Below are 14,004 nucleotides of genomic sequence, written 5' to 3'. Positions count from 1 at the left end.
TATCAGAGCAAGCCTGACTTAGCAGAACATATTTATCACCTTCTGTGTCCCGTTCAATATCAGGGTAAATCCCTCGCTCAAGACATGCATTTGTTTTACTTCTCAGGGTGATATTGCGGTGGATTTGGAAACATCTTTTCGCAGGAAGGATGTGTGTGAACAACGTAATTTGAGCTGTCCAACACTCATCAGTAGCGAAAAGGTATTGAGGTCATAAAAGAAACAGAACCTACATGAGTTCTCGACAGGATAATGAGTTGCACAAGCTGGTTCAGAAGGTGGGAGAAACTACAACTTATAACTGGATTGTGATTACTTTGGCTAGCTGAATCATTTGCACATCCACATAGTTGAACGCAATCAAGGAAGTGCGTCCTTTTTCTGTTCCTACATTGTCAAGACGGAAGAGATGGCAAGAAAAAATGTCTACCCAACTGACACACGCAGATGCCTAACCGTTTCATCATCAAACATTCAGAACTTCTAAATTCCGTGTCAACTGGATCAGACTTCGGAACCCAATCCTGTTGCATGTCTAACATCTCGCAATCACGCAATTGCAGAGATTTCAGATTCTTGAAGCTTGAAGGAGCAGGCATCTCAACCAAAGATCTGCATCCATAGATGCACAAGTCTTCGAGTGAATCTAATCTTCCTTGAATCTTGACAAGATGATGACACTGCCGTACATCAAGTTTGGTGAGCTTCTTCAAGTCCGAGAGATCAGGCAATCCCTCAAGCAGAGGGAGTTCACCTAGCTCTAACATTTTCAGGTTCTCCAAACCCTCAAAGCTTCGAATCTCAGTTAGATTATGACATTGCCGCAGATGAAGTTCAGTCAGCTTCTTCAAGTTTGATAGATCAGGGACTCTCTCAAGTTGTACAATCTCTATTAGCTCCAAAATCCTCAGATGTCCCAAGCCTTGAATACTTCGAATATCAACCAGATTATGACAGTGCCCCAAGTGCAGTTCATTGAGCTTCTTTAAGTTTGAAAGATCAGGTAATCTCTCCAGTGCATTCAATGCTTGAAGGTCCAAAGTTTGAAGATTCTCCAAACCATCAAGGCCATGGACCCCTGTTATTGCAGAAGAATAAATCCTTAGCTCTGATAGTTCCTTCAAATTTGATAGATCTATTGATGATTCCAATGATCTCGAGGATTTAATAAGCAAGCACAATAAGCTTGATGGAAGCCTAGGGAGGAATTGCAGGTTAAGACAAACAAGTTCAAGTCTTTTGAGTTCTGAGAGAAGACCAATATCTGGATGGAGGACACTTATGTTGTCACAAGACAACTTTAGAGACTCCAGATTGCATAACCTTCCAATCCACCATGGTGATGGATGCCGTATAAGCTCCGTCGTGTCCACGAAAGTAGAATCCTCTTCACCCAAACAAAACTCGGGAACTTGTGGAATCTCCAAGTTCAACTCTCTCAAATTTATCAGGTTTGATAGATCTGGAAGTTCTGTCATCGAATTAGTACCTATATGCAAACTGAGCAGGCTTTCAGGAAGCCTCGGTATGTAACATATTCTGGTGTCTGAAAGTTTCAAGATCCTCAAAGATAATAACCTCCCAATATCATCAGGGATTGTCCCCTCCAGACGTTGGCAGTTCTCTGCATCCAACTCTTCCAATTTCTCCAACATCCCAATTGCACTGGGTATACTTCTGATGGAACTACTACACATCCTTAGTGTTTTCAAATTCTTCAAGTTCCCAAGTGAATTTGGCAACTCTGCAATATGTGTGTGGGACAGATTCAGCACAACTAGTGATTCCAAATTCCCAATTGAGTCCGGAATTCTTTTGAGCAAATTACACCCTCTCAAAGACAAGTATTCAAGCTTTATGAGCATTCCAATCTCTAGAGGAAGTTCAGAAATTTCAACCTGTTCTAAAGAGAGTCTCAATAGAGAGGTTAAGTTACCAATTGAACTGCAGTTATTTAGAGACAGACATTCGCAGGCACTGAGAGTCTAGAGTTTTTTCATCCCTCCTGGCCCTGGGATTTCTCTAATAGAAGTCCAGTCAATGAGAAGTTCCTTCAACGATTCTAAGTTCACAAGCTCTTCTGGCAACCTGCGAAGTTTACGACAGAACCTCAAGTTCAGAAGAACCAACTGCTTCAACTGGCCAATAGATTCGTCAATCTCAACCAATCTTCCACAGCTTTCGAGGATCAACTGCTCTAATTTTACATGTGCAGATAAGTCAGGAGTTCTTTGCAATTGTGCACAACCAGTCAAATTCAAAACTTTTAAGTTCCTTGCCATCTGTAAAGAGCGAATCAGGAATTAAATAATCATGGTTGAATAAAGGGGCTGCAACTGCAAAAACATAGTGGGTTTCACTGAAAATAATAGTACCTTAATATGACTCCAACCATCCCAACTTTCCGAAAACGTACTCCATGACAGATCAAGAATGACCATGTTCAACATGGAAAAAGCGGTCAGGGTAAGTACTGGAGGAAGATTATGCCACGAAAGCCATCTCAGCTCAGCTAGGATGGGTGGATTCATTGGGAGTACAGTTGCTGGAAAGCCACTCGGACGCCAATTATCCGGGACAGGCCTCATTTCTAGGTATCTCAGATTTGATAGCCTTCGTAACTCTTCATAAGGAAAAGACTGCTGCAACCGGTGGTCGAACTTCAGACACAGAGCTTCCACTTTATCGGTTCCCTATAACGGAAAAAAAAAAAAAAATAGAGACAAGTAAATTATATTTAATAAAAAAAAGAGACAAGTAAATGATATCTAAGCAACAAATAATCTTCCATTCAAACATGAAACAGTACGAGCATTACTTACAGATAAATATGTCCCCATAGCAATTATTTGACAAGACTTTAGAAGAACTCCCCTTATTTTAAATGAACAATCAATGTGAAAAGGCATAAAATGTGTCAAATTGATGGGGAAAAATATGTGATTGCAATTTTACCTTCTTTCTCATCACAATTTCTGAAGCTTCCTCATGATTCCATAATCTGGTCTGTTTCTCTGGTTCCATGTTACATTCTTGGCGAACAATGTCTCTACTAAGGTCCCTCAGCTGATCATGCTGTAGAAAAAGGAGTTCTGAAAGGAATCAATTGTAATTTTTTCTATTCCTCTTTTTTCGATTACAAGGCTGTAAGCACACTTATATATAGAGAAGAGAACTAACCCTAATTGACCTACAAATCAGAGGATATACATGGAAACATGGGATATACATAGAAATAGTATAAAATAAGAAGAACTCTTCCTATTTTGAATCTAATATACAGCTCACGCTAACACTCCCCCTCAAGTGGGTGAGAAGATGTCTTTGATACCCAGCTTGACAAGTGAGCTGTGAAAAGCTTGACTCGATAAGGCCTTCGTAAGAACATTGCCAACTGATCTTCAGATTTGACAAATGGAAACTTTATCACCTTAGAATCCAAGTTATGCTTGACAAAATGCCTATCCACCTCAACATGCTTAGTACGATCATGTTGAACTGGATTGTGGGAAATTTGAATCGCAGCTTTATTATCACGGAATAGTTTCATCTCGGACTCGGGTGGGAAACCAAGTTCTGTCATCAACCTTTTTAGCCATAATAGCTCGCATAGACCTTTAGCTACCCCTCGGAATTCCGCTTCAGCACTTGACAAGGACACGACCTTCCGCTTCTTGCTCTTCCATGTTACTAAATTTCCTCCCACAAATGTGAAATAGCCTGATGTAGACCTCCTATCGGAGATGTTACCCGCCGAATCCGCATCCGTAAATCCATCTACCTTAAGGTGACCGTTCTTTGCAAAGAACAACCCTTTCCCCGGAGCAGATTTCAAGTAGCGCAGAATTCGAACCACAGCATTCATATGTTCTTCACTCGGTGCGTGCATGAATTGGCTCACAACCCCTACAGCATATGCAATATCGGGACGAGTGTGTGACAAATAAATTAGTCTCCCTACTAACCTTTGGTATCTGTCTTTATTGGTAGGCACCCGATCGGGAAAGTCTCCGAGTTTATGATTTTGAACTATAGGAGTGTCGGCAAGCTTACACTCCAACATTCCAACCTTAGCTAATAAATCTAACACATACTTTCGCTGAGACAAGGAAGTACCTTCCTTCAACCCGACTACTTCAATTCCCAAGAAATATTTCAGACCTCCCAGATTTTTCATCTCAAACTCATTAGCTAGCCGCCCTTGAAGATCCGCAATTTCTTCAAGATCATTCCCCGTGATGATCATATCATCCACGTATATGATCAATGCTGTCACTTTGTCTTGTCTACGCTTCAAGAATAATGTATGATCAGCATTACTTTGAGTGTATCCATACCTCTTCATTGTTGAGCTAAACCGACCAAACCAAGCGCGGGGTGATTGCTTTAACCCATATAATGACCGCTGAAGTTTGCATACCACATTCGGCTGATCAACACACGCATACCCAGGTGGGACTTCCATGTAGATCTCTTCCTCTAGATCTCCGTGAAGAAACGCGTTCTTCACATCAAACCGGTGCAAAGGCCAATCCAAGTTCGCTGCAAGTGACATCAAAACCCATACGGTATTCGGTTTAGGAACCGGAGAGAATGTTTCTTGGTAGTTGACACCATAGGTCTAGGTATATCCCTTTGCTACCAACCGTGCCTTATACCTCTCAACCGATCCATCTGCTTTGTATTTGATGGTGAAGACCCACTTGCACCCTACTATTTTCTTCCCCTTTGGTAACTCTACCAATCTCCAAGTCTTGTTTTTCTGCAAGGCTTCCATCTCCTCTTTCATTGCCTGAACCCACTTGGGATCCCTCAAGGCTTCTTGTACTCCACTAGGAACTTGAATTGCGGAGACATTAGCCACAAACGCCTTCAAGTGTTCCGAAAATCTCCTTGTCGAAACATAATTGGTAATCGGGTACTTAGACCTTCATTCCTCCACATCCGGTGAGTACCTATTAGGAGCCTTGCCTCGATTGTGTCCGTCGGGCAATTTATAACCAACAACCTCATCAATATTAACAAGAGACTCATGTGTGATAGGAGAGCTTACCTCGGGAGTATCCTCGGGAGAATGGTCGGGTACTAAAGAGGAGATATTTTGAGGAAGAGAGGACTGTACTTGAGGTTGTTCTTGTGACTCTTGTAGCAAAATACTACGATGATCATCTTCATTGAGAGTTTGTTGCCGGTTTCCTTGTCCACTGCCACGATCCACAATAGCCCCCGCCATCATGCCACCTTCCCACCAATTCAGCCTTTCATCATGGATCTCCCCCCGAAAGGTACAATTGATAGCGGCAAAGAAGAGTTCAGATTCAACAAATGTGACATCCATTGTCACATGAGTTTTCTTTGTGTCCGGATTGTAGCAACGATATCCCTTCTGGTGGGTTCCATAACCAAGAAAAACACACTTAATAGCACATGAGTCGAGCTTTGTTCGCCGATTCTTATGCAGGTGGACATAGGCTACACACCCAAACACCTTGGGAGGTAAAGTCAAGATTGAGGGAAGTGAGACATGCGTCGAAAGAGCTTGGAGCGGGGTTTGGAATGCCAACACGCGGGAGGGCATGCGATTCATCGGATGCACGGCGGTAACCATAGCCGCATCCCAAAAACGATTTGGAACCCGCCCACCCACCAGGAGTGCCCTTGCTGACTCCAAGATATGACGGTTTTTCCGTTCAACAACACCATTTTGCTGGGGTGTCCGAGTGCAAGAGGTCTCGTGAATTAACCCATGGTTTTGAAAATAACTTGTAAAGTGTTGGTTAATATATTCGCCGCCGTTATCGCTGCGAAGGACATGGATTTGACCTCCAAATTGTGTCATAACCATGCGGTGAAATACACGAAAGATTGTCCCTACTTCATCTTTATGTTTCATTAAATATAACCAGGTCATCCTGGTACGCTCATCCACAAAAGTTACAAACCAGCGAACACTAGACATAGTAACAATTGGTGAAGCACCCCACACATCAGAATGTATTAATGAAAAAGGAGTTTGGCTCTTATTAAAACTCAATGGACAAGAAGCACGATGGCTCTTCGCCAAGATGCAGGTCTCACAGTGAAATTCATAATCCGATAAACTACTAAACAAGTCTGGAAATAATTTCTTTAAATATCCAAAAGAAGGGTGTCCTAAGCGACGGTGCCATAACCAAATTTCTTTCTCCTTAGCGGTAGACTAACCGCGAGTGTGGTATGCTTGGCTTTCAATGAAGTCATCAACAAAGTACAGTCCCTCCCTCTTAGTACCACGTCCAATAATCTCCTTCGTGAGGATATCCTGAAATAAACAAAAAGATGGATACATGAGTACGCTGCAATTCAATTCATCGGTGATTTGTCCAACAGAGAGCAATCGATTAGATAAGGATGGCACTAGCAAAGTGTGAGATAATGATAACGATGGGGAAAGTTCAACACTGCCAGCCCCTAACACCGGAAAACTACGACCATTGGCGTTATATATATGTTGTCTCCTTGGAGCGGTTTTGTGCGGGAGATCATCGGGATGGGGTGTCATGTGATCGGTAGCGCCCGAATCAACAATCCACCCATCTTTACCTCCGGCCCGAGAAGTACTGATAAGCACAAACCCATTGTTACCAGTAGAATCGGAATCGGGTGCGGCGGTGGAGTCTACCTGCGGCACCAAAGATAAGGACGAATCACCTATGGCCAAGGAAGCTTGTCCTCTACTCGTCGAATTGTCGGCTTTTCTTTTAGCCTGCAATTCTTTCCACCACTCGGGACAGCCATGTAACTTAAAACAGGTCTCCTTCGTGTGTCGAGAATTCCCGCAGTGAGTACAACCCCCCGCTGCTAGCGGTTGCAACTTAGCTCTCGGACCGGTGCTAGAGCGTCCTCCCCTAGGTGGAGTAGAACCAGGAACCATTCGTAAAGTAGCTTGTTCGGGGCCGAGTTCTGGAAATTGCGAGCCTATTTTACTGCTACGTGACACCATAGCAGCAGCGGTGGGAGTCCGTGGGTGTGCCATCATAACGGCTTGGCGCATGTCTTCTCTTCTTACTCGTGCGTAAGCTTGTTCGATTGTAGGAAATGGTTGCATCTGCAATACATCAGCCCGAACCTTGTCGAGGCGATCATCCAAGCCATCCAAAAATAAGTAAACACGATCTTCCTGAACCAAAGTGTTGTATATGTCAATATCATAAGCACATGTCATGGGATTAGGCCGACGAAAATCAATTTCTCGCCAAAGTCCTTGAAGGTCATTATAATACTTTTCAATGGGCCCGCCCGCCTGCTTCAATCGAGTTAGGCGTCGCTTTAAATCATACACTTAGGAGACGTCGGCGCCATCAAAGAATGTCGTAGCCACCGCATCCCAAACTGCTTTTGCGGTGGGGTATCGAATGAAGTTGCCAATCGGTGTAGGATCCATGGAATTGATAAGCCAGCCCTTCACAGCTGAATCCTCGGTCTTCCACTTCCGAAAGCTTGGATCATTTGGAGGGGGTTGGGGAAGAACCCCAGTAATATATCCCAACTTGTCTTTGCCAGAGACGTACATCTCAACAACTTGGGACCAAAGACCATAGTTGCTTCCATCTAACTTGACAGCAATCGGGGGAGTCAGAGCCTCAACATGAGATTGTGGGACATGATGTTGAGATAAGACTTGGGTCAAACGCTCAAGAAGAGCATCGGTATTTGAAGCTCCCCCTTGTGCTACCAAGGGAAGACCATCACCAGTCGGGTTTGTGTTTGCCATAGGACCGTAGTCCGATCGCAGTAGCGGCGAAGGTCGCAACAATGGAGTCTAAGTGACGAAGATGGCCGGTGCGAGACGACGGCACAGTAAAGGAGACGAGCAGAAAAAAAAAAAACTCAGGGGCGCTGCCCCCAAACCCCTAGCCCACTCACCGGCGTAATCGAGGATTAACGTACAGCACTTACACGGAGCGGAACCCGGCTCTAATACCATGTAGAAAAAGGAGTTCTGAAAGGAATCAATTGTAATTTTTCTATTCCTCTTTTTCGATTACAAGGCTATAAGCACACTTATATATAGAGAAGAGAACTAACCCTAATTGACCTACAAATCAGAGGATATACATGGAAACATGGGATATACATAGAAATAGTATAAAATAAGAAGAACTCTTCCTATTTTGAATCTAATATACAGCTCACGCTAACACATGCATCCATAGCTTATTGTCTTCTCCAATTTTTATCAAAGACATCTGCTGAAGGACTTGAAGACCTTCGCCTGGGAAGAGCTTGGAATCGTTCCACATGTGAAGCACAACCCGTTTGTCAAATCCAATGAAAAGACAAGCTACATCAAGAAAAATCTGCTTTTGCCGATCATCCAAATCATCCTAACATATTTTCAACTTTCTCTTAACTTGCTCATGAGGAACCTTTTCCAGCTTCTGCAAAGTAACATCCCAAACATCTTTGCTTTTTCCCCATAGTAGTGAGCCTATAACCTCCAGAGCAAGAGGAAGACCTCCCGTCGTTTTTACCACTTCATTGGAGAAGTTAGCATACTCATCCAAAGGATGATCTCTTCCAAAAGCATGTTTGCAAAAAAGTTGAAGAGATTGATTGAAGTCCATTCCTATAAGCTCATAAGTAAAACAGACCTCAGGCACATTGAAGACATCCGTGTTTCTACTGGTGATGATTATCGTACTTCCTAAACCAAACCACACTGGCCTTCCAATAAGTGCATTCAAATGAATCCTTTCATCAACATCATCAAGTAGAACCAGAACCTTTTTGCCACACAACCTTTCTTTTATTGTCTTAATTCCATCATCAACATTACTGATGTTGGACCAGTTTCTTTTGAGGATATCACAGAGCAGCTGATGCTGCAAACACTCAATGCCCTTAAGCTGTGAAGTTTCTCTGACATTGGAAATAAAGCAACAATCTTCAAAACGATGTGATAGCTGGTTGTACATTATTTTGGCGAGAGTAGTCTTTGCCACACCGCCCATACCATGGATTCCAACTATTTGTATATCCTCTGAATCACCACATACCATTCTATTGATTTCCTTCACGTGACGTTCAATGCCGACCAAGCAGTCAGTTACCAGAAGATAAGCCTCTTTCAACTCAGCTATAACCTTCTGGACAATATGGTTTACAAGCTCTCCTTCTCGTCTTATATTGTGAAAGAAGAAAAGCAAAAGAATTAGAACTATAAAGAAAAAGGTACGTTAAACATTACATAGAAGCTAAAATGAATCTGAAAAGGAGATATCATAAAACAAGGTACCTTGTAGTCATTGAATCAATGTCCCACCCTTTTAGATTGCCAACCTCCTTTAGAGCAGCCTTCCACTTGCTGATAACCTCATTGTCAAATTGCTTCTCGTGAGAAACAAAGGCATCTCCATAAGAGCCGGTATGATGACGAACCACGGAGGGAGTAACATCGTAAAAAATGGGCATAATCTTCTGTCTTCTTGATTTCCTACACTCTACCATTTGTACCAACTCATTAAGACACCATTTACTAAAGGCATAGCCTTTGGAAAAAATGGGAATTGAAATTTTGGAATGGTTGATCGCTTTGAGTAACTCAGGACCGATCTCTTCTCCAATTCTCAGCTCGTCATCATCTCTATATGTGTGGATTCCAGCAGCCAATAAACTTGTATAAAGGAAATCCGTAATGCCCGAGCGAGTATCAGGTCCTCTGAAACTCAAGAAAACATCATAATCAAATCCAGATGACTTGGAGGTTGATGATGTGACGCCATCGAGGTGGCAAGATTTTTCTTCTTGTGGCATCGCCATTTCAGGGATTTGTGCTGAATTATGGACAAGTTCCTTAGTGGTTTGTACACTGTCACCGCTATCAGCTGATGAGGATGCACATTCCCTACCAGAAGTTATCTCAAAGTTGGTTGCTGTTACAGCTGCTAGAAAGGCAATAAGAGAATCATTGTCACAGTTGCGAAATAGGCAATATGATACATACCTAATTAGATTACAGGTAGCCTTAGCAGGACTTTGGTGCTCAGGAAGAGAATGTTATCAAATCCTATTGCAGAGTTGCACAAGCTATCAAAGATATCTCCCAAGTTCATCGACTTTGCTTAACAATGATTGGTAAGAAACTTAGAGAAAATAATGTGAACCGATGCCATGAATATGCTCCAATCATGTAGTCAAGAGGCTCTGCAGTCATAGGTCATGGCCCTTAATTGCTCAATTCATTTCCTATATCCCCAGTGAGTTTGCCACCAAAATTCCAAAACTGCCCACTATAGATTGGCAAATAAGCTAGACTCTAAGTTGAATTTGCTGGAGAAATTTTTTGAATTGTAAGGAGTCCCGGCACAATTTTATGAAATGTTGCCTAAAGAGGTTATGTAGCTGTTCCGAAGAGTCTTCACCCATTAAAAGCCAAAAAAGAAGGAAGATTCTAATTATTATGGAAGCATCGCATGGTAACACTTAATCAGAACAGTAAACTCATAGAGAAGTTATCTGTCCGCTCCAAGTTTGTGCTGTATTTTACCTCTAAATGACTAGTTAACCTCTGATTATATAATTGGACAGTGGGATAGAAGTTTGAATGCATAAATTTGAGAATTTGCTCAAGTAAAGATAGTTCAGTCCATGTTCATGAGCCAGAATATTTTTAACTTAGAAAGTTCCACCAAATTCTCTGGCCAGCTTGAAATCGATGTGAAAAATTTTACAACGATTCTAAGGTAAACAGAATAAGCTTCTAGTGAGTATGTGTTACCAGAGTGAACATCTTGAGATAGTTCCAAAGAAGAGACCAGCTGCTGTTTGGGGGACTGCAGGGGTTCAATGTTCTTTTTGGTATGCATTGCACTGAAGCTTACAGGAGATCCATCTTGAGATAGTGAAGAGGAGGCAGAGTCTGAACTTGCATGAGATCCATCAAGCGCTGAATGCACTGAAGGTTCTAACTGGGAGGAAAGCGTTGACAGCAGAGTTGGGGTCGGAAAAGCAGTATCGGACTGGATTGGCCATTCTTGACTTTCATTTTCTTCGTGACTTGTACTAGCATCTCGAGAAAGCAGCACACTGTAAACTGCTTGGTCTTCAAACTGCGGTTCTTGGGCTTCAATCTTCTTGACTCCTTTAAGTAATTGATTCTCTTTTCGCTCTTCATTACCGGAAGAATCAACAGAAACCGGAGAAGCAGCAGGATTCCTTTCCAAGATAGAAATCTAATCAAACATGAATAAGCAAAGATGAATTACCTTCCGAAAAATAAACTCAGACTAAAGATGCCTAGTATAAGAGTGAAGGAATACCTCTTCCCTAAAATCCATGGAATACTGACTCTGGCGATCCCACGGCACATCCATTTGATCAAGCCCTAGCATCAGAACATTTTCCAATAGGTATGCTGTATTAAACATGGCACGGAATATTTTCCACTATAGATTTGTTAAGTAATGCCTGTGTACTCTCAGCGGTCACAGAAGAGCCGTGGATTGTGGCCCGAACTAATCACAATTGGTAGTCAAAGTTAATCAAAAGCGACTGCAAGGGCACACCAAACAATTTATTAGGTAGGTAATGCTAATGCAAGGTGGCTTGCTCATCACCGTTTGTGTACAGGAGGCAATTAGTTCAGCTCAGGAGACCCCCAGTCAGATATTACTCTGCTTCTGCAGGAAACAGGTTGCTTCTTATCCTAGACTATGAAATCCATCCTTGAATTTTGTGGAGCCCCATTTTGCACCAAGAAGAAAAAAGACACAAATGCTTCCACAAAATTACTATGGTAACAGTATGCCACGAATGCTTTAGAAGAAGCATATAATTAACTAAACTGTTTCTTGCCCAACCAAAGAGGCTTCCTGTTAATTCTTCTATTGTTGAAGTACCTTTGTCCCAAGAGAAGGTAAATCATAGAATACAAAAAGCAGAGGCCATAAATACCAGCTCAATGAAACCAGAACACTAAAGCAACATAAAGTAGGTAGAATACGGTACCCTGCCAATGTGACACTTCCAAATTATCAAGAAAGAACATTTAAAAAACGTACCATAAACTCTTTCAGAAACTTCTAGAACCCCATCTGGTGGTTTCCTGCGAAAAGTATCTACTGGGTAAAGCCATAGCTCACCAAGATTAAATCAAATTTCTTCAAGTCAAGCATCTGGAAAGAGTTAGAGCAGCACCCACATCGAGAACAGAAGTCATTCCAGGTGGATATATCCAAGAAGATTGACACATTTCTTGTTTGTGGATTGGTAGACGTAACTTTGGCCTAGGGGAAGCTTTGTGTCATTGATTCGCTTATTTTGGGTGGGGCCCTTCTCTTATTGCATGAAAGATTGTTAGTAGGTAGTTACTCTTACATGTTCTCCCTACTACACTAGTAATGAACGACCCTAAAACTCCTTACTGTTTTAATTTCCATCGGAGATGTGGAAACTCACATGTTTCTACTCCTCTCTTTATTATGACATTGACTTCCTCAGTAATTAACTCGTCTATGGGGAACAATGGCAAAGATTAAATTGATCTTATGTTGCTGGTCATGATGTAGTCAGGCAAACGAAGCTTTTCTGCTAGTCTCTAAATCGACTCACCGAGGACACATATCTTTGTTCACTTGGCTGAATTGGTTGAGCTGCAAGTCCCCTTCTACTTGCATCAGAGAAGATCCATCCTTATTCCCTTCCCTGACCTTGTCAGGCTGTGAGTCCCCATCTCGCTGTCCCCCAGGCCTACACAGTTGCTCAATCTTCCTCCTCACTTCAGACATCCCAGGGCGCTCATACAAATTCGGGGATACACAACTGATCGCCACCTCCAACAGCTTAACCATCCCCCCCTCAATGTGCTGGTACCTCACGAGCTCCGCATCAAAAACATCAGCAAACCTCTCATCTCGAAGAACGTCCTGGACCCACCTAGGAAGATCTAGACCTTGACCTTGCTCCTTGAGGAGAGTTTGGGTGCGCGGCTTCCCGGTCAGGAGCTCCAGAAGCAACTCCCCAAAGCCATACACATCAGCCATTCTCAGTTCGGCTTCGCCCTCCGAGACAGCCGTTGTGAAGAAGGTGAGGCCGTAGCCAGAGACCCGGACCTCGTAGGACGGCATGAGGAGTACTTTGGACGAGTTGATGTTCCCGTGCTGGATATCCTGGGCGTGCAGGTGCTCGATGGTCCGGGCAGCTCCAAGGCCAATTGAAAGCCTGACTTCCCAGCTCAGGGGAGTTCCTTTCCATCGACTATATGGATGCAATCGGTCCGACAAGCTGCCCAGAGGCATGTAATCGTACAAGAGGAACTTCATGTCCTTGCTGTAGAAGTAGCCTCTCAGAGGGAGCAGGTTCTCGTGGTCCATCGCACTGATAGCTTCGACCTTGTCCCAGAAATCCTCAGCTGACAAGACCACATTCTCGAGCATCTTCAAGATCACCGTGATTGTGCCATCCTCCAGGTCAGCCTTGCAAGTCGTCCCCAATGTGCCTTTCCCCAATTCCTGCTTACTGGCCCTCAAAACATCCTCCAAATCGAACTTCTTTGTGGGGTTCCCCAACAACACCAGCTTGTTCCTCGCCGGGCTACACTGCTGCTCGATCTTCCTCCATACCTCAGACATCCGAGGGCGCTTACCCAAATTAGGGGATACACAACTGATCGCCACCTTCAAGAGCTCAACCATCCCCTCAATGTTGTTATACCTCCTGAGCTCCACATAAAAAATTTCAACATTCCAGTCCTCAAGAGCAATGGACAGGACCCACGCAGGAAGATCTACTCCTTCCACCATTTGGCAAGGATGGGTGGGCAGCTTCCCAGTCAGGAGCTCCAGAAGTAACACCCCAAAGCCGTACACATCCGCCGTTCTTGGATCGGCCCCGGTCGCTGTGGTAGGCCTTGGAAAGGGGGAAGGACTTGTCAGGGGGGTGAGCCCATAATCGGTGACCCAGGCCTCATAGGATGGTGTGAGGAGCACGTTGGACGACTTGATGTTCCCGTGATGGATATAGGGA

General features: G+C 43.3%; 2 protein-coding genes across 2 annotated transcripts; both read right to left on the bottom strand.

Annotated features, from left to right (window-relative positions):
* Positions 1–395: 395 nt before the first annotated feature.
* LOC115732093 (leucine-rich repeat-containing protein 28-like) lies at positions 396–1,697 on the bottom strand. Its single transcript, XM_030662761.2, has one exon. The coding sequence runs from the start codon at positions 1,695–1,697 to the stop codon at positions 396–398; it is 1,302 nt and encodes a 433-aa protein (XP_030518621.1).
* A 288-nt stretch (positions 1,698–1,985) lies between these two features.
* Positions 1,986–2,551, bottom strand: LOC115732094 (disease resistance protein Roq1-like). Its single transcript, XM_030662762.2, has 2 exons — positions 2,376–2,551; positions 1,986–2,282 (listed from the first exon to the last, which is right to left on the bottom strand). The coding sequence occupies exons 1-2, from the start codon at positions 2,529–2,531 to the stop codon at positions 1,986–1,988; spliced, it is 453 nt and encodes a 150-aa protein (XP_030518622.2). The 5' UTR covers positions 2,532–2,551.
* Between the last annotated feature and the right edge of the window lie 11,453 nt (positions 2,552–14,004).

The sequence above is a fragment of the Rhodamnia argentea genome, chromosome 4 (genome assembly GCF_020921035.1).
Source record: "Rhodamnia argentea isolate NSW1041297 chromosome 4, ASM2092103v1, whole genome shotgun sequence".
Lineage (NCBI taxonomy): Eukaryota > Viridiplantae > Streptophyta > Magnoliopsida > Myrtales > Myrtaceae > Rhodamnia > Rhodamnia argentea.
This window is presented reverse-complemented; position numbering and strand designations above follow the sequence as displayed.